The 21,818-nt window shown below is 36.5% G+C and overlaps 1 protein-coding gene across 2 annotated transcripts in view; it reads right to left on the bottom strand.

Annotated features, from left to right (window-relative positions):
* The window catches only part of MBTPS2 (membrane bound transcription factor peptidase, site 2), a 48,538-nt gene extending 29,790 nt beyond the window's left edge, over positions 1–18,748 (bottom strand). For both annotated transcript variants that reach the window (XM_016433383.2, XM_003341186.4), the window contains exons 1-7: positions 18,426–18,748; positions 15,941–16,089; positions 15,210–15,348; positions 8,348–8,451; positions 7,835–7,962; positions 4,585–4,703; positions 2,067–2,247 (exon numbers count right to left, since the gene is read on the bottom strand). In XM_016433383.2, the coding sequence (XP_016288869.1) occupies positions 2,067–2,247; positions 4,585–4,703; positions 7,835–7,962; positions 8,348–8,451; positions 15,210–15,348; positions 15,941–16,089; positions 18,426–18,500 (895 nt within the window). In that variant the 5' untranslated portion in view covers positions 18,501–18,748. The remainder of the gene's footprint in view (positions 1–2,066; positions 2,248–4,584; positions 4,704–7,834; positions 7,963–8,347; positions 8,452–15,209; positions 15,349–15,940; positions 16,090–18,425) is intronic.
* Positions 18,749–21,818: the final 3,070 nt, after the last annotated feature.

Raw genomic sequence — 21,818 nt, 5'->3', positions numbered from 1 at the left:
AACCAGAACAGCACAACTTTCATTTCTATTCAAAACACTAAGTGGGAGATAAGTAACAAGCAAGACAGTGCCATGACTAGTGGGTCTTCAGGAATTTGATTCTGGATGCTGAGCTGGAGGAATAGTTTGCCTGCTGTCTACTCTGACCCCCAATAGCCACAGAAAAATCCTGAGAAATTTTTAGTTCCACAGCCACATGGGAAATTTCAGTCTACTCCTGGGCCTACCATACCCAACTGCTGAGAGGCAATGTGAGAGAAGTGGATAGAGAGCCAGCCTGTCAAAAATACATGGCATTCAAGCCTCTTACATTGACTGGCACTATGACTCTGGGGAAATTACTTAACCCACAGGCTCCTAGGCAAATCTCTAAGAATTGCAGGGGGACAGATTTGCATTGATTGGTGCTGGATTTCTTCACTGGGATTTCCATATACATCAGTGAAATCACAGGCCTATCAGACTATAAAATACCTCAAAAAGACAACTGTTATAGACTTAAGACTTTGAACTGCCCTTCTAGAAACTCGATTTCCCCAAAATAACTCTGAAATGGATCAACTCAAGACCAATGAGTGACCACCCCCATATCCAGTGTTATCCTGTCCCCCAACCTCATGGGCTGTCCAGGATTTGAATTTTTTTATTGGGTAAGGAATAGCAATAGTTAAGTGTGATGTGATATTTAACCTAAATTAAGGGAGTAAAGATTAAGATAATAAGAAATTGGTCACAATGATTTTTAGACATGTAGAAATTTCCCTTTCAAGTTTTCTCTAAGAATGCCTTTCAGCTTAATCAAGTACTCTCTGGCTGCTCAATACAGATCTTTTATTTTCTATTTGAAATGATTTCCTTAAAAGAGTAATGGGCACTATTTTCATTCAAAACACCTAATTACTTCCTTTACCTAAGGAAAGCCAGAGTTTAAGATGAGCAGTTTTCATTAGCGTAAGAGACAACAGTCCATTCCTATTCACAGTCCACCAACCCCCAAAAATGAAGGGGAAAGTGTGAAGAAAGGTCAAGAAGCTAAGCAAAATGGAGAAATCAGATAGTTGCTAGTAGCTTCATTAGTGGAAATATTATGACATATCCTCCTGATTCTATATATTAAAATAAATGATCATAATTAAATTTTCTGGACAGCAGAATATACACTTAAAAAAATGTAGGTACAATGTCTATGAGGCTTATCACCTTAGTGCCAATTTATTTATTTTAGGTATAGTTTTAAAGCCATTTATAGTTCTTTTTTTTTTAAACCCTTACCTTCCACCTTAGAATCAATGCTATGTATTGGTTCTAAGGCAGAAGTGGTAAGGGGGGGCAGTTGGGTAGCTCAGTGGATTGAGTCAGACCCAGAGAGGGGAGGTCCCAGGTTCAAATCTGGCCTCAGACACTTCCCAGCTGTGTGACCCTGGGCAAGTCACTTGACCCCCATTGCCTAGTCCTTACCACTCTTCTGCCTTGGAGCCAATACACAGTATTGACTCCAAGACAGAAGGTAAGGGTTTTAAATTAAAAAAAAAAAAAAAGAAAAAAGAGAAAAGAAGAAGAAGAAGAGGAAGAAGAAGTGGTAAGGGCTAGGCAATGGGGGTTAAGTGACTTGCCCAGAGTCACACAGCTGGGAAGTGTCTGAAGTCACATTTGAATCCAGGACTTCCCATCTCTAGGCCTAGTTCTCAATCCACTGAGCTATCCAGCTGCCCCCATCTGCCTAAGTTTTGATGTATTTTGGCAGGGGCAATATGAAGCCCAAATTTATTTACTCTAGTTCCAAGTTTCCTTATCACCACTAACTGTAACCACAGGTTTTTGAAAAGTATATTGTAGAAATTCAAGAATTAAGTAGAAAAAAATGGACAGGCCAATATGGATTCATGAAAAAAAGAAACAGTGTATCCAATTTAACGGAGAATGTTCACCAGTATTTTTTTTATATATTGCTATTGAGTTTTAAGATGTTTATCTTTGAACCAAAAAAACCCACCAAATTATTTGTTTTAAGTAGAAGTAAATGTTCAATATTACAGATTTATTATATACAGCATACACACACACACCTCTGGCTGGGAAGCTTAACTGATGCAAAGTTACTGAATTTAAACAGTAACCAATCTGTGGCTCCTGGGAGATGACCCCTAGGCAGGAATTCCAATCTTCCACTCTATGAACTGAACAATCCTGCAGCTGGGTAACTAGGTCTCCTACAAAGAGGCCTCTGGGTCCATTAGCAGGTGAGTCCTTGAGAATAAGAATGGGGAGGGGCATGGAAGGAGGAGAGAAAAACAGTTGGAAACAATCCTTAAAATGTCTTCACTTTATATACATATAATTCAATTTATAATTATCCTGAATAGACAGTACTTTAAAAAAATGAATCAATTTATATAGGATATTTTTGTTGCTGCAGAAAATTTAGGTTTGATTTAAATCAAAGAACAACATTAATTTATTTTTTAAAATTTAGAAATGATCGTAGATTCTTGGGCTGATAATCCCAGAGGGCACAGTACATCTAATGTCTATTCCTTCCCCACAAATCCGCATAGTCCCTAGGTCTGCAGTCAGCCTGGGGTGGGTAGCTGACCCACTGCAGCTGATATCTGACATGGGGCACAATTAAGGGATGCATCTGGATCTTCTCTGGAGAAAAGCAGGGACAGAAGTATGAAGAGGGCTGGTGACTGAAGACATCCACAGAGAAGCAAGAGGCATCATTCTCTCAAGAGAGGGAATCCCTAAATGGGGCTTGTGGGTCAAAGTTAGATTGAGTTTGGTGTTCTTTAGACCTTCTCTTGTCCATAGAGGAAATAAGAATACCCCTTTCCAGTTGCCTGAGGAAAGAGAGGGTAGAGCAAAAGACCAGGAGACCATTGCCTATGAATCTGAGTGGGCTCCAGAAACTTAGGGGTGATGGGCAAGACATATCACACATAGCTTTTTCCCAGACCTTATCTCATCCCCATGTAGATGTCAAAATGGATCCAGGTCAATCAAGAAAAAGCAATTTCCAATAAGGTGTTAGACCTGGAAATAATAGGAAGAGGTGTGGGGGAGGTGGAGGGAATGAGAGAAGGGGATGCCAAGTCCACCCATGGGGTCTAGGCATATCACCACTTGAAGGCAAAGGGCTTCTGACAGACACTGGTACCAGAGTGGACCTCGAAAATTAACAACATAAGTTTATTTAAATCAGTGTTATAAGTTTTGAGCAACATCAAACATATTTAACAAGGAGTAGTAAACTAAAAAGCTTTATCTAATGTGATATGGAAATCATATTAAAAGACTGATATATATTAATTTAAGGTCGCCAAGGAATTCAGCTATGTAATTCCTAAATGAGAACTCAAGTCAGCAGTCAACCTTTTATGGAGTTTTTAATTACTAACAGGAGGAAGAAAAGTATGAGAGAGAGAGAGAGAGAGAAAGAGAGAGAAAGAGAGAAAGAGAGAGAGAGAGAGAGAGAGAGAGAGAGAGAAGGGAATAGGGCTTAAATACCCCCTCTGCTTAGGCTGGGCCAAAGGCCCAAGGCCTTGGATAGCTGAGGCAAATAAAAGAGATCAGTCCCTATCACTCACGTGACCAAAATAGAGAAACAGTCTCAGGGCTTCCACTTCAAGCATCAGGCTCCAACAACCTCCTTTCCTCCACACAGGAAGTCCCCAGACTCCTCAGCTGTCCTCTACCTCACTTCCTGTATCTCCCCTGTGCCAATGGTGGCTCTAGCTTAACCCAGGACCGCCCAGAGGTCTGTCCCCTTTGCACATGTCTGTTGAAGGTCATATTCTCAACTAATTAAATCTTGAGCTTTGCCGCAGCTCTTCCTAAATCCTGTTACCCTGAGTAGGGTGGAGATTGTAGTTTCCAAGACCTGATTCTGTCATTCCAAGTATCTCTATTGTTATTGATCAGGAAAAAGCCAAATCCCATCCTCTAAAGAATGGTTTGAACAGGGTTGAGTAGTTTTGAAATTCACACTAAGTATATCTAATACACATTTCTCTGCAATGAATATTGATATTAAACTTCTAATGAAAGAACAAGTGTTTTAAAACTCTTACTTAGACACTTCTTAATGGATATAAGTTTTAAGATGTTTCCTTTTAATTAAAACTCTTCATGGTCAACTGATCACTACCACCATCTAGAAATTATTGTTTCTTTCATCCAGAATTTGAACAAAAACTTTATAGCACTCATAGTATTTTCTGAACTTAGGGAATTAACTTGAACTCCTATTAACTCTTCTATAAAATAAGCTTTATTTTGGTTCCTTTATTCCTTAAGAATTATCACATGTAAAAAGTTTAGCTACAAATTTAAACAAAGAGAAACCATTTATGCCATCAATAAATCCTATGAATAACATTCTACTTTTATTAGATATGGAGTCCATCACCATGTACATTTGTCTTAAAAATGTTATTCTTCCTATCATAATCTGCTAGAACTATGAGTCATGGAGTAATTTCTTTTGAACAAAATTGAGCCTTTTGCACATAGGACAAGTGGACAATTACCATTCACGTTAAAGAATATTATACCACATAAAACAATCAGTCTGACTTGCCTTACCTCAGTAATATCGAGTATAAGGGCCCCAACTCCAGTGTAGTAAAGTGGGAAAAGAATTGCAGGCAGCATAAAAAGAGCTATAAGACTCAAAACTCCAAGGACAAAATTGTGCCAGACACCTGGAAAGAGGGTAAAATCTATGAATAAGCGGAGAAAACAGCAAAATGTAGGTAATCTCAAGAGCCATCTTAATTATATTATATGATAGTAATTAGAAATTTTGAGATGCTGATCAATGTCTCAATTTCTTAACAAATAAAATAAATATCTGACTTCATTCAAGGTTCTCTATTCCCTTCTACTTAAGTTGCTTAAAATATGAAAATAATTAAAATGTTAATTTCTAGCTAGGAAAATGTCACAATTTTAACTAAAATAGACTTCATAAATTTTTTAGCTAAATGATTAATTTCAATTGAAAACTATTTTTCTATAAATGTTCACCTTTTTATAATTACAAACTTGATAAAGAACAAGAAATATTATATATCATTAATTTAGGCATGCTTGAGACAACTGAAGTAACTCTCAGGCACATTTACAAAAGCTATTTAAATAAAAGAATACCAATTTACCATCTTACATGAACATCTAAATGAAATACCACCACCATTCAATTCCTTGAAATAGACAAGTCCAGAGGAATCTGGATAGTGAGTTCATTTAACAATCAAGGTACTCTGGACAGAAATAGAAAACTTGTGGGAAAAACAAGATATGTAAGTGGTAAAGTGGATAGAGTGCTGAAACTGGATTCAGGAAGACCCAAGTTCAAATTTGGCCTCAGACACTTATTAGCTATGTGACCGTGGGCAAGTCACTTATTCTTGTTTACCTCAGTTTTGTCATCTGTAAAATGAGTTGGAAATGGTAAAACCACTCCAGTGTGTTTGCCAAGGAAATCCTAAATAGGGACATTAAGAGTCAGACATGATTGAAACAACTGCCCAATAACATATACCCAAGAAAGAAGCTTCAAAGTAATAAATTATATGCAAATACTTTAGGCCTAAATTTGGAAAATACATTAAGGTACAGAATCTGTTAAATCCCTCAATTTCCTTCCTTCCTTTGATACATTTATTATATGTTTTAAAATAACTGCCACATAAATAGTGCTTCAAAGTTTGTAAAGCACTTTACCTATCTTATTTGTTCCTGAAAATATCTCTGTGAGAGAGGTGTTATTATTATTCCCACTGGGGCTGACAGGCCAGGTGACTTCTCCAGGGAACTATAGCTAGTAAATGACAGAGACAGGATTCAAACTTAGGTTTTCACGACCTCAAGTTAAATTTTCTGTTTACTATGCCACAAAAGTACTAATTAAGAAAAACAACAACTTATTTAACAAGGGTCCTTAGAGAATCCTTTTAATTTAATCATTTGATCCTTCATTTTGTAGATCTGCTAGTCATTCCACAAGCTGAAATTTATCTTCTTGTTCAACTAAAGACATAAAATCCCATATGCTCATACTTCAGGTAGCTTATAATTCTTTTTTAAAAGTGTACTAATTAGCACCAAAATATTCTATTATCCAATGTTTTTAATATTGTGCATATAGTTCTTTAGTTTTAGCTGAGGGTTATTTTATATTAAAACATAAAGATAGATAAAATTTGATGGGGCATTAAGCTAAAGTTCAATTATAACACTTCATCTGGGAACAACTGCCCACTATAAAGCATTTCTCTAACATGCTGTTTTATATAAAGTCCAATTATGTAGTATATCTGGAATGAATTGTACTGTGTTACTGATAGGTAAAAAAGAACTTTTAAAAGATGCTTTCTTTGAGAAACAATGCTGAATCAAGGGTACTCTTTCCTTTACCAAAATTAGGCTGGTAGTTATAATCCTCATAAGTATTCTCAGTAGACTCTAAGAGAAAGAATCTCTAGGGCATTGACTTTCTATCCTGGGGATATGATTTCTAAATCTTACAGAGGGAGGAAGACAGCAATGCAGAAAAAGACAGTTCTAATTTGGAGATAAGTAAAATTAGGCAGTCTGTCTTTACATATTATACCTCCTACCTTCCCAGGCCCACCAATAGCTCTTTAAATGCTTTTTCTTGGACTCAAAAGGACTCCCTCACTTCAAGGAGACAGTAACTGATCAATCAACTTGATCAATCCATGAGTATTTATTAAATATATGTCAAGCATCATCCTAGGCACTGGGGATAAAAATATAAAGAATGAAACAGTCCTTGCTAAAAATTTACATTTTAATGGAGCAGACAAACACACACACACACACACACACACACACACACACACACACACACAAATGTGCAAATAGAGGAAGGACAGAAGTAATATTTAGATTAAACTACCTAAATGGATACTTTTCATAAAAGCTATATGTTGAAGCATTTACTTTTAGATGCGATTCAAGATTTCTTGGCTATTTCATTGTAAAGTAAATTACTTTCATGATATACTAATACTCCAAAGGCAGCTGACTGGACAGGGGGCCAAGAAGACTTGAATACAATTCTAACCCCAAATATTTACTAACTGTGTAATTCTGGTCAAGTCACTTAACTAGTATGGCACACTTTCCTCATCTGTAAGACAGGGTTGTTGTGAAGATAAAAGAGATAATATTTGTAAAGTACTATATAAATCCTAGTTATCATCATCATTATCATCATCATTAACATCACTTATTCAATTAATCAACATTTATTAAGTGCCTACTGTGCTAAGACAGAGTGCCCACTACCAGATACTGTGCTAGGTGCTAGGGATACAAAAGACTGCCTTGCCTTCAAGGAGCTGATCAGCATTCTTATTAATAATGAAACTAAAAACCATGATGATATGAAAATGAGAGGTGAGATAGGTTAGGAATAGCTAAAATACTTTGCAATACAAAAATACTAATTTAAGTCTCTGAATTTCTAACACACATGCAGACTGATGATGTACAGGATAAAACCTCAGCAATTAAGTATATATTGCAGCATACTTTCCTCAGTTATAGAAGGGCATTTCAATGTACCATGATAATCTACTCATCATAAACCTAACCAAATATAGCATAAGTAGGTAGCTTATTTTCTAGGTTCAACTGATCTTTAGTTTTTTTACCGGTCTTTCTCACTAATAGCAATAGTGCTTGCTTCATGATATAGACAATTACTTACTAAAAGAAAAATTCTGACAAAGACACGATTTTGTCATTTGTGATGATGTTAGGGATAAATGCAAAATGGACTCATAAAGTTGATATCACTTACCAGCACAAAATATTCTTAGCTGCTGAACTGGAGATATAAGTTGCAAGTGGGTGGTGAACAAATCAACAAATGCTCCAGGATAAACGATGAAGATAAAAATTCCAAATCCATTAAACCGAACTTGTTCTCTAAGAAATTGAAAAAAGGAGCCAGAAATTTAGTAGTTATTTCAATTCACAAATCAAGAACTAATATAACAAATACTAAGCGTTTACACTCCAATTTAAGCTTTTGCTAAAAAGTCCTTCTACTTTAAGGAGTTCTCATTGTTTTTGCCACTGTATGAAAAACTGAATATACACAAAAAATAAATAAAAATGGACTGCCAAATTTTATAAATCCCTTAAATAAGATTCCATTATGTAAAAGGGTAGATTAAAAATGCAACAAATGATGGTAAATTGAATTTTCCATTTAAAAATTATTAGTTGACAATCTAAGCAGTGAATTTTCAAATAATACTCATTTTAGAAGCTCTGATAACATACATTAGAAAAAGTCTGATTACATTACCGGATAGCTGCCACCCCATGGCCAATTTCATGTATGACACCACTAATAAGGATTGCAGTAAAGAAATAGGTCAGTTGGCTCACAGGTAAATTCACACCAGGTACCTGTTCAAGCAAACAATAAAACACATGCTAGAGTGCCAAGTAATTTAAAAAATTCTTTTAAAAAGTTAAGATTTTTTTAAGTTGTTCCTACCTTGGCTTCCTATTATATTATTATTGTATTGTCATGGCTCTTCTGAACATTCCATTTAGCTAAAATAGGCATGAAAATAAATGGCTGTTTTTCATTCCTACCATAAATTTTACTTTATTTAAAAGAATTTATTATAAGCTAAACAGAAACAATTAAATAAATACAACATCAATCTATGAGCAATTACTAAAGCTGCCATGGGATAGCTAGGTGGTGCAGTGGCTAGAGCACTGGGCTTGGAATCGAGGATTCATCATTTTTTTAGTTCAAATGCAGCCTTGTATACATACTAGCTGTGGGAACTTGGGCAAGACACAACTATTTTTCTCAGTTTTTTCATCTGTAAAATAAGCTGAAGAAGGAAATGACAAATCTCTCTAGTATCTTTGCCAAGAAAACCCCAAACGGCATCAGAGAGTCAGATAAGACTGAAAAGAACAACTCAATAACATATGCCAGGTGGTGCTAAGCTTTGGTGACATAAGTAAAGAAAAAATAGTCCTAGGCTTCAAGGCACTTTTGAGGTACCTGCTATGTGCCAGAGATTAATGGACAAATGACAAAAAAGAAATAGCTCCTGTAATTCAAGGAACTTCTTTAATTGAGGGACATGTATGTGTGCACACGTGCACACAGGGAGGGAGGGAGGAATTATTGTGTATAAAGTTTTGATCTCACTTCATAGATATCATCCCCTTTTTCTTATATTCTTATCTCTCATTTGTAGCTCTGTGACATACTATATGAATATACCATTCTCCAGTTGTTGAGCACATAAGTTATTTCTAGTTTTTTGTTATTTCAAATAAAGCTGCTATCTTACATATTTATATAAAACCCTTATCTTCCACCTGAGAATTAATACTGCGTTTTGGTTCTATGGCAGAAGGGTGGTAAGGGCTGGGAAATGGGGGTAAAGTGACTTATCCAGGGCCACACAGAGATTCGGAGGGAAAGTCCGAGGCCTATTTTGAACCCAGGACCTCCTGAGAAAATAAATATACACACATATACATACACACACACACGAAGCATTATTTCAAAATTCGAATAATGCAGAAAACAAAGTATTGGTATGTAAAGAAAGGCTAGGACAGCCAAATAGGCATAAAGATAGACGTGCCTTTTAATAAATGAATTAAATAATGAATTAATCAAGAAATTGTGCATTTATACATTTATACACTGTTATTCTGAATGTGTTGGAGGAGTCTGTTACTTTATTTATTTCAATTTTTTTTTTTAAATTTTACTTAGTCAATTTAGAACATTATTTCTTGGTTACAAGAATCATATTCTTTCCCTCCCTCCCCTCTCTCTACCCTTCCCGCAGCCAATGCGCAATTTCATTGTGTATTACATGTGTCCTTGATCAGAACCTATTTCCATGTTGTTGGTGTTTGCACTAAGATGATCATTTAGAACCTACATCCCCAACCATATCCCTTCGACCCATGTAATCAAGTAGTTGTTTTTCTTCTGTGTTTTTACTCCCACAGTGTTTCCTCTGATTGTGGATAGTGGTTTTTCTCGTAGATCCCTCCAAGTTGTTCAGGGTCACTGCATTGCCACTAAAGGAGAAGTCCATTACATTTGATTGTACCACAGTGTCTCAGTCTCTGTGTACAATGTTCTCCTGCTTCTGCTCCTCTCACTCTGCATCACTTTCTGGAGGTTGTTCCAGTCTCCATGGAATTCCTCCACTTTATTATTCCTTTCAGCACAATAGTACTCCATCACCAACATATACCACAATTTGTTCAGCCATTCCCCAATTGATGGGCATCCCCTCATTTTCCAGTTTTTTGCTACCACAAAGAGCGCAGCTATGAATATTTTTATACATGTCTTTTTACTTATTGTCTCTTTGGGGTACAAACCCAGCAGTGCTATGGCTGGATCAAAGGGCAGACAGTCTTTTATCGCCCTTTGGGCATAGTTCCAAATTGCCCTCCAGAATGGTTGGATCAATTCACACCTCCACCAGCAATAGGAGTCTGTTACTTTAAAAGGAAACTTGCAGCAAAATTTCTGGCAAAGTACTTTAACATGAAAAATCATCCTTAACGTAGCTGCTTTGTAAAATATAATTAAGATTCTCACTTACAAGCCATCTTTCTACTTAAGGGCCTTGAATATCCTTGCCTTCCTCCAATCTGCTTTGAGATTGTGAGTGTTTATAAATGGAAAAAAGAAAGAAGTTGAGAAAAACAGATCTCAGAGGAGGATCCTTGCAGCTTGTCTGCCAATGGGGGAAACCCTACCTGAGGGTATTTCTATTTTGTTATATAGCCTGAAATTCTATCAACTAGAGATTCTTTTTACACATTACTTTAAAAGAATTATAGTGATATGTATTTTTAACATTAATTTTATTTCCAAACACAGGCTATCCCAAGAATATTAGTGTAGTTTTAAGCTATTAAAGTTTAAAGTATTTGGAAATAGTGAGCAGCTAGATGGTACAGTGGCTAGAGTGCTGGCCCTGGAGTTAGTTAGAGTCCTCGGAAGAGTCCTCTTCCAGAGTTCAAATCTGGCCTCAGACACTTCCTAGCTGTGCGAACCTAGGCAAGTCATTAATTCTGTCTTGGTTCCTCAATTGTCAAATGAGAAGAAAATGGCAAACCACTCCTATTTCTTTGCTAAGAAACATCAAATGGAGTTGCAAAGAGTTGGGCATGGCCAAAAAACAGTTTAACAATTGAATTGGGAAAAGATGTGATTTAAAAAAAAAAAATATATATATATATGTATATCAAAGTGATAGTTGGAGGTGATAAAAAAAAAGCTCTAAGAGCTTAAAACTAAGCTCTTAAAACTAAGACTTTTGGGATGCTTTGTATATGCCTCCCCCATTTCCCACCTAGGAATCCATCCCTTGAAACAAAGAATTTGGCAGGGGAAGATAGTTCAGCAAAACTGACCAACAACACCGACCTAATCTGACAAGAAAGATATGCAATATTCCATACCATAGCCCCCCTCTTTTCTCCTCTTAGGCCACGCTTGATCACTATAATTAGGATCACATAATTAAGAGTCAAATTTAATTCAACCTCTTGATTAAATGGTGAGGAACTGAGGCTCAACAAGATTAGGTTACTTGTCCAAGGTCACATAGCTACTAAATAGAAGGACCAAGATCTAACCCATGGCATAAAATATTTAGTTTGTTTGGAGTCCCTATGTCCCTGAGTGCTATTTTCCTGGTTCGGTGGGATTCTTTTTTAAACAAATAAATACCCATAGGAGGATTATAGGGCTATCAGTTATTCACATAGTGCTATAAGCTAATTTAGTTAAATTTCTTTAATATTAATACCTGGCTAAGATAAAAATGTACCTAGAGAATGAGATTTTTGATTGGCAAGATAGAAAAGAAGATAGTTTTAGAGTATGGAGGGCTAAAGGAAGCTTGGGCAGGATGTTACAGGAGGGAACTTAAAGCAGCATCAGTATACTAGGTATCTGAAGTTGGGGGGCAATAAGAAGTGGGAAAACGATTCATAAAGGAAGACAGGAAGATGCATATTTTCTTCTCAGACTTTCTCTCAAAATGACAAATTAGTCAGACAATCTGATCCTATTATATGAAGTAAATCAATAGATATGGCCAAATGGGCCATAGTTTCTTTTATTAAGAAAGATAAGCAGGCATTTGTGATAATATAAAAACAACAGCTGATAGGTTATATTATCTAGTTGACCAGCACCTGATTTGGCCCTCCCTATGCCCGGTCCATGCATGAGCACACTAGGAATTAGATGTACTAGAATACTGATCTCTAAATAATTTAGAGTCTTAAATTCCTGTGCAATAATAATGCCATACTAATTCCACAATACATTAGCAAGTAAGTAGAAAACGTGTTCTTATAACTTCAGGAGTTCTATCTAATTCAGAAGATACGATATTTAGACATGTACATAAAAAATAAAAATACACAGGGATCTGAGGGCAGCCAGCCTTGGTTAGAAGTTGCCAAAATACAGCTCAAATAATACAATGAAATGCTCTAGTAAGTTCCATAAAGTAAAAGGCCAACCTTAGAAATAACTTCATTGCTGCATGAATGATATTTTGTCATTCTAGTCATAAAACTAAGGAAAGATGATCAAATATTCTTCTTGAAGCCCTTAATCCAGATAAGCCTCTGACCAGATTCCACTATCATGACTAATTCTCTACAGTTTTCTACAACAAATTACTGTAATAAAAATTTTTATTTTTAACATTTTTTAAAAAGTTTTTTTTTAAATTGGAAAATGAGGGGGTGTCCCCCGATTGGGGAATGGCTGAACAAATTGTATATGACGGTGATAGAATACTATTGTGCTATATGGAATGATGAACTGCTTAGTTTCTATAAGAACTGCTTATTTTCTATAAAAACTGAGAAGACCTCTAAGAACTAATGCGGAGTGAAATGAGCCAAAACAGGAAAACATTGTACACAGAAAGTTAAAAATTATGGGATGATCAAATGCAATAGACTTTGCTACTAAAAGCAATGCAGTAATCCAGGACAATTCTGAAGGACTTATGAGGAAGAATTCCGTCTACCTCAAGAAAAAGAACTGTGGGAGTAGAAATGCAGAAGAAAAGCATACGATTCATCACTTGGTTGTATGGGTATAGGATTTGGAGTTTTGGTTTTAAAATATTACTCTGTTACAAAAATGAATAATATCGAAATAGGTATTTAGTGATAACCAAGGGGAATTGCTTGTCATTTCCAGGATACAGGAGGGAAGAGGAGAGGGAGAGAACATGAATCATGTAACCTTTGCAAAATACTTAAAAATAATTTTTTTTTTTAAGTTTTGAGTTTCAAATTCTCTCCCTCTGTCCCCTCCCCTGAGAAGGCAAAATAATCACTTATAACATGTGAAATCATACAAAACATATTTCTTTCCTTTCCTTTTCTTTCTTTCTTTTTTAAAAAACCCTTAACTTCCATCTTAGAATCAATACTGTGTATTGGTTCCAAGACAGAAGAGTAGTAAGGGCTAGGCAATGGGGTTTAAGTGACAAATTTGGGGTCATATAGCAAGGAAGTGTCTGAGGCCAAATTTGAACCCAGGACTTCTCACCTCTAGATCTGGTTCTCAATCTCCTGAGCCACCTACCTGCCCTCACAAACCATATTTCAATATTAGCCACATTGTCAAAAAAAGAAAAACGTGAGAAAACTATATTGCATTCAGAGATCATCAGTTCCTTTTTGGAGGTGTACAGCATTTTTCATCATGAATCCTTTTGACATTATCTTGGATCACTGTATTGACTGGGGTAGCTAAGTCTTTAACAGACGATCATCATACCAATACTGCTGTTACTATGTACAATGATCTCCTAGTTTTGTGTACTTCCCTTTCTGCAACTAATTTCTAAGCCTATTCTTACCACAGTCTTTTATTGTTGTGCAGTCATTTCAGCTACGTCTGACCCTTTGTGACCCCATTTCTATCCACTGCACCACTTCAATGTCCCCCCACACCACTGACTAGTGACTGTAAGAAACAAGTAAGATGACTAAGGTCAAGTTGCTAGGTTTAAAAAGAAAAAAAACAAACAAACAACATGCTACTAAAAATTAAAGGCATTTTTTTTTCCAGTTAATGTGTATCTTATCAACAGGACAATATCTATGACTGAAATTGAGATGACAAATGTAAACTTCCCTAACAGAAATCAATTGACACCAGCAGAGACAACAAGGAAGAGGATATTTACACAGGAGAAATGTAAAGTTGAGTCATCCCTATATTTACACGACCCATAAATAAAAAATGTACTTTCAAGAGATAGAATGTGACATCAGATTGAGATCCATGGAAAGAGTAATGGTCCTAGCCTCATAAGGTCAGAATTGGAGCCATAGCTCTTATACTTATAGTTATATGACCTTGACAAATCACTTTGCTCTCTAAACCTCAGGCCTCTGGTGAAGAAAATAAAACTTGCAATACTTACTTTGAAAGGGCTTTTCCAAGAAAAGTGTTTTATAAATCTTTAAGTGTTATAGAAGTGTTACTGAAGTGCCTAGTTGTCACCTAGAGACTGTAGGGCCTAACACATAACTGTCAATGTTTATTCAGAAAAGCATTTTACCATGAATAACAAAGGAGTTAACTGATAGAATTTAAAAGTACTCCAAGAACTGGAGGTGGAAAATATTACCAAGAATGAAATTGCAACCTTCCTGAAGAGTAATTTGAAGCCATCTCTGTTGCCCCATTACTATAGTACTTTCACAGAAAATCTTTAAACAGCAACATGCATGACATTGGGTTTTCCATTAAGTTATTAACTTCTTAGAAGGTTTGAAAAGTAAAAAAAAAATTGTTACCTTTCGTAGCAATCTCAAACAAAATGCAAAAGTGTAATTTTGTTCTTTTCTTCATTAATCTCACATTATTACTGTTACTATTAATTTTATTCAACCACTAATTTGTTCTATGAAATCCATAAACTCTTACATTAATTTCTATCATTTTAAAAAAGAGATCAACATATAATTCAAAGTATTTGGAAAGTTATGAGACTTCTAATCTATCTTCTCATTTATCCAGAGAGGTGCTCCAATGAAAAATAACTATGAAAAACATTTTCTTTATACATGTCAAGAAAGTAAGGGGGAAAAGGAAAAGAAAAGCAACTGACCACAACTTGGAGCATCCGATCATTCTGAGCTGAAGGGGCTTCAGTCAACATTTGTGACAAAGTTTGTATCAGGGTTTTTCCAAGAAGGAGAATAGAACTAAACATGGCAATTATTCCAAACACCATTCCTAAATTGAACCTATCAAAATAAAATCCAGATTAATATAGAGTACTTCATACTTCAATTATCTAAGTTCAATGAACAGTCACATATTTAACTTATTAACTAAAAACAATGACTTGAGGAAAGATAACTAAACAGGTCTACTGAAATAAGGGAAACTGATCAATCTACTAAATAAACTGTAACTAAAAAAATTATGTTTTATTGAAAAAAATGCAGCACTGACAATAGCTTGCCTAACTCTTACAATTTAAGTACAAAGAACAATTAGAATAATCCTTGGTAATTTATTCAAACAATATATTCTCCCTGTAACTAGTCAGTCTTATAATTACTACATTTATTTATACATACATATATATCTCACTTGTTTTACTTAAAAGAGGCAATGTGTATATACCTGCATGTAATGAGTATTCAAGGGTTCAATACAATTATGTGTTTGACCTTGTACATTTGTTGATTGGGTATTTTGCTTTTAAGTGATCATATTTTATATTGTAGTATATACAAAATTATGAGGTTAACAAATTGTCTGCACTGAGCAACAAACTGGTGTCACTATCCCTATCATCAATTAAAACCAAAAATAGCACACAAAGAATACCACTGGTAAAGCAGCCTGGGTTTCCAACGTCCCCAATCGTAAAAGAGACGATTGAAGACAGGAGTTTGCCATCGTATGTGAAAAGGGGAGATGCTCAATCCATAAGATGTCAGCCATTCTTCATAAGAAGTTTTCATAGAATCTGATGCCTAGGAGAAAGTGATTATGTTATTTCAAAGACCAATTTCTTAAAATGTTTATGAAAATTAAATACAGCACTTCCTACTAATTATCCAGGCTAAAATGATAGATTTGGGGCTGGAAGGCATGTTAACTATCACCTAGTTCAACCCTCTCATTTTAAAGATGAGGAAACTGAGGCACAGATTGACTCCAATCTGGTATTCTTTCCAATGAATGGCACTGGATCACCATATTCCAAAACAGAAGTGATTTGACTAATAATTGCATTTGACTCCTTAAAGTTTAAGAAGCACTCAATAAAAATCCACTTTACATTTTTACATTTTCTCATAATAGCTCTGGGATAGAGAGATTATAAATGTTATCTTACCCATTTTTGAGATGAAAGGAACCAAACCATGTGTGTTGTCTACATTCAATTAGGAAGTACTAAGACTTGAAACCAGAACTTGTGACCCTAAATTTAGTGAACTGAGCATTTTATGGCATTTGGAAGAAAGATGCTGCATTATTACTTTTTAAAATCTATAACCATGGCAAAGGTATTAGTTGCCATTCATAGTTAAGAATTTCAAGAGACAGAGCAACCCTTCAAATTACAGATGATAAAGAGGTGAGGAGACTTTCTGAAAATAACATAGAATTAAAATGTAGGCCCTTTTACTTTAGAGTAAAAAAAGCCAGGGCTATTTCTACCATACAAGTCTTGTGTTTCATTATTGTTAACGTGGCCATGTGACACAGTTCATATTCCATTTAAAAACTGATACAAGTAGTGAATGTTTCCTGGCTTAAATTCTATCAGTGATACTACCTATGTGACCTTGGGCAAACTATTTTAACTTCTCTGCCTCAGTTTCTTCATTAATAAAACGAGGAAAGTGTATTAGCTTGTCTCTCAGATCATATTTACTTTTGGCAGTTTCTTTATGCAAATTGGGACTGAATTTTCTTCCTTTGTTGTTAGGGGATGGGGTGATGCTAGGGTAGAAAAAAATAGACTAGGAGCAAAGAAACTTGACTTTTCGCTTTGCCACTAATTAGCCTTGTGCCACTGGCACTCTAAGTTTCAGTTTCTTTTTCCATAAAATGAGGCTTTGGACTAGAACTGGGGTTCTTAAGCTTTTTTGGGGCCATGGATCCCCTTTAACAGTTTGATGAAGCTTATGGACCCTTTCTCTGAATGTCTTTAAATGCATAAAATAATAATAAAAAACTAGGATTTAGATAAGTACCTTAAGGTTTGCAAAGCACTTTTTTACCCCACTTGTTCACTATAACCCTATGAAAGCTGCTGCTACCAGAGTGAGCCTAGCCAAGTCATTTAACCTTTGTTGGCCTGTTTCCTTATCTGCAAGATGGAGATAATGGCACCTACCTCCAACGATGATTGTGAGGCTCAAATGAAATAACTTTTGTTTTTTTAAACCTTTATTTTCCATCTTCAAGTCAATAAACTGTGTACTGGTACCAGGGCAGAAGAATTGTAAGGACTTGGAAATGGAGGTTAAGTGTCTGTGCCCAGGGTCACAAAGCTAGGAAGTGTCTGAAGCCGGATTTGAATCTAGGGCCCTCTCATGGTTTGGTTCTCCTTCTTCCTCCAACCCCTCCATTCCCCTTCCATAATCATTTGTAAATCAACATAGGGCCCAGCACTACAGAAAATTTAGCTATTATCCTCATTTTACAGATGAGTAAACTAAGGCTGAAAATATAGTCAATTCTGTCCAGGATTGCAAAACTCCCTTAAGGGTCTTGGGATAACATTTGAACCCAGATCTTATCGACTCCGAGTTCAGGCACCTCAAACCATTGTACCACCGGCCATGGACAAAGTGTAGTGGCTTGGTCAAAATCATTACAGTTAAGAAGTAAAATTGGCAAGAATATTTCTTAAAAACCAGACAAATAAAGCAAAGCAAACCAAACGAAAACCACGGAACTTGATTTACACCTTGCAGGGTAACCTCCTCCCCTCCTCCTCCAGTCACTAGAGGGACAAGATTCTGAGAATTCCCAATCACGTGCTGGGGAGAGGGAGAAAGAAAAAGGGGAAACAGATGGAGGAGGGAAGGGGTAGGGCTAGGACGAGGGAAAGAACAGAATTGAGAGAGAGAAAGAAGAAAGAAGGTAGGTAGGAAGAGGAGAAGGAGGAGGGGTAGCAGGAAGGAGGAGGAAGATGATGGAAGATTGAACGGGAGGAGGGAGGGGAGGATAGGAGGGAGAGACTTTTCCTACCCGCCTCCTCAAAACCCCCGCCCCCGGTCTGGTATTCTTCCTAAGGAGCCAAAAAGGCTCCAAGATTACGAGCAAAGAATAAAGGGGGGCACCCGGGCCTCACCTTCAGCAAGGTGTCGGCCAGGTAAATAGCACACCAACCCCCCATCACCAGCACCACCAGAGGAATCGGGATCATGGTAGTGGTGGCCAGGAAGGGAGGACAAACCTCACTCCCGGCGTCCACCGACCCTTCTCCAAATCGCGGAGTTCCTACTGACAGGTCATTATGGGCCGGAACCTTACTCCCGGTCTCTTTGCCTTCAGCAGCTATGTTCCCAGCCGGAAAGAAAGCAGCTATGTTCCCAGCCGGAAACTTCCGGCTGGGGAACGCAGAGCTGAGCAAAGGGATTTCCTTTTTTCCGCGTATTGCATCGAACCTTGCGTCTGGCGTCACTTTCCTGTCCCGGAAATTTAATCTTTGCGTGCCTGTATGATTTCTCTTCACGTAATTATTACTCGCCGTGTTCAATGGCCTGTATTAAATTACGTTTTGTTTGCACCTATTATGATCAAATCGGAACTGGCCATAGGATTTCGCAAAAGGATTAGTTAAGTAATATTGAATAGTGGAATTTAATGGAGCAAGTTTAGAAGAAAGCAAGAGATTTCCTTTCTCAAAGATTATTATGACGAAATGTACAGGAATAGATATCTTTTTTTATTGGCTCATTTTGATTTAGTTTGTCTGACATAAAACCTTCCTGCAGTGCATTGTATCTAATTTCCTGTACAATATTAGACTCAAAATGAGTTTAAAATGTTGCAGTCTTACTGAAAAACAATTATCCCAAAGTAACAAATCTTTTAGGTATTCTAGAGTCTAGAATTTTGTCTTTTGCAAGAAACTTTTCCTTATTGCGCTTAATTCTATTACTTTCCTTCTGTTAGTAATTTCCCATTTATCCACCAATATAGCTTGCTTTGTATATGTTTGTATGTTGATCTTCCAGAGTAAGCTCTGCTGAACTTTAAACCTTTTTTATAGTTTTTTTTTTAAATTTCTTGTTTTCATTGGCTGCTGGGGCTTCTTTCTCAAAGGAGGATATAGTATATAGCTCTTTTGTGAGATTGCTCTGTCAGCATGTGTGGAGTGAAATTCTGGTGGGGGGTGGGGGGGCTGGTACTTCCCGAATTATTCTAATGAGCAGACAGGAGAGTGGATGCTGGCAGAGTTCAATTGGCTTTATTCAGAGGCAGAGGGAGGGTGGAGAGGCATAGGGTGAGGGACACTGCCTGGGCCTTAGATAGCGACCTCTGAAGGTGGGGAGGGCTACCTGGACATAGGTAGCATGCTCATCAGGGTGGGGGTGTAGGGCAACAATTCAGGCCTTAGGTTTGCATTTTTTTGAGTTGACTCAGGGTTTTAGGCCTGCCCAAGCAAGGATTTATCAAATTCAGGAAACATTTTTTGAAACGTTACTCAGGCCATAACATTGTAACATTTCGTGGAACATGTATTCAAGATTATAACTTGTAAATTTTGAGATTTCTCATAGGAATTAGGTCACCCCCTAAACTTTCCATGGGAATAGAAAAAGGGAGGGGCAGTCTCTTAGTCACATTTGAAATAGAATATATTAAAGGTCTATATTAATATATGTATGTATAAAGCTGGGGAGGGAGTTTCTTCTACTCTACACAAGGAGAGATTGATATCTCCTAGTGGAGGGCATCTAACTTCACTATTTTCCTATAAGAGGTTGCCAATCTATAATTATTAATACTAATCAATGTGTATTGGGGAATAATGCACAAATTTCATCCCGCACAAGCATGCTTAGGACTAATCAATAAATTTTTAGCCTTTTTATTCCTTATGGTGAGTCACACCTGGACAGCACAGAAAATGGATCTTCAGGACAAGATTTTAAATATTCCAATCAAACCCCTCCCCACAAAGAATTCCATCAGACTTTCTCTACTTTTAGGTGGGGATGAATACATTCTATCCTCATTACTTCCCCACTCCTACCCCCCTCTACCCCAAGTAACTTGTGTCAGACCATTTGGGGTTTTCTTTTTTTTTGAAAAATTTTATTTAAATATTTTAGAATATTTTTCTATGGTTACAAGATTTGTGTTTTTTCCCTCCGCCCTCCTCCTACCCACTCCTGTAGCAGATGGTGAACAATTCCACCGGGTTTTACATGTCTTTGATCAAGACTCATTTCCATATTGTTGATAATATTTGCACTAGGGTGATCATTTGGAGTCTGGACCATTGCATTGTTGCTAATAGAGAAGTCCATTACATTCGATTGTACCACAGTGTATCAGTCTCTGCATATAATGTTCTCCTGGTTCTGCTCTTCTCACTGCATTAATTCCTGGAGGTCATTCCAGTTCACATGGAATTCCTCCAGTTCATTATTCCTTTAAGCACAATTGTATTCCATCACCAACAGATACATTTGGGGTTTTCTTGACAAAGATACTAGAATAGTTTACCATTTCCTTCTCCAACTTGTTTTATGGAGGAGGAAATTGAGGCAAACAGGGTGACTTGCCTAGGGTCACAGATAGGAGGAGTCTGAGGCCAGATTTGAATTCCGGAAGATGAGTCTTTATGACTCCAGGCCCATTACTCTATCCACTGTGCCATCTAACTGTCCCAATGAACTTCAGGGCCATGCAAAATGCTCTGGAACTTCATCATAGTATTGTAGGTTTGCAACTGGACAGAATATTTAGTCCAACTGCCTCTTTTTGACTTGGAAAATCTGATTTATCTGAACTTATTCATGTAATAAAATTAGGATTTGAGCTCAGTTCCTCTGATTCTTCAGTACTTTCTCTCTTGTACTATGCTTCAAATGAAACCAAATGGGCATTTAGCAATTCTGGAGAGAGTGGGAATGAGCTAGCCACCTTTCTCCTGCATTCCTGTCTTCTTTACAAGTGTGAGAGACTTTCTCAAGTGGTTTTGTAAGATAAAAGATATTTGATGAAATCAGTATTTCCTTGATGTGGATCATGGCATGATTTTCAGCTGTGTACAGATTAGTTGGGACACAGAACAATAATTAAATTTACTTGTACAGTAAATCTTTTGAATTTTAACATCTTAAAGACACTGCCAAGTGCTTTTGTTGCAATTGCTTGTTTCACATTTTTTAGCATTGAGTTTGAAGATTTTGATAACATTTAAATATTTATCATGAAATTGTACCACAATGGATATTAAGCAAACTTGTGATGAAAAGTCTATTTTCCAAGTCTAATCTTGATTTAATCTCATAGAATTTCAATATAGTTTAACTCGGGGGAGTTCCTAAATGGTAGAAACTTTTTTTTATCATCATCTCTTTTGCATATTTCTTAACCTTTTGTGATGTATAACATAGTACAAGACTATGTTACAGTATTCCATCTCCATTTGGGAATTTTTTATAATTTCAAAATAATTCTGTTGCTCACTATATCAATTTATTTATAATAGTTTATCACTCTTTCA

This window comes from Monodelphis domestica, chromosome 4 (genome assembly GCF_027887165.1).
Source record: "Monodelphis domestica isolate mMonDom1 chromosome 4, mMonDom1.pri, whole genome shotgun sequence".
Taxonomy (NCBI): domain Eukaryota; kingdom Metazoa; phylum Chordata; class Mammalia; order Didelphimorphia; family Didelphidae; genus Monodelphis; species Monodelphis domestica.
This window is presented reverse-complemented; position numbering and strand designations above follow the sequence as displayed.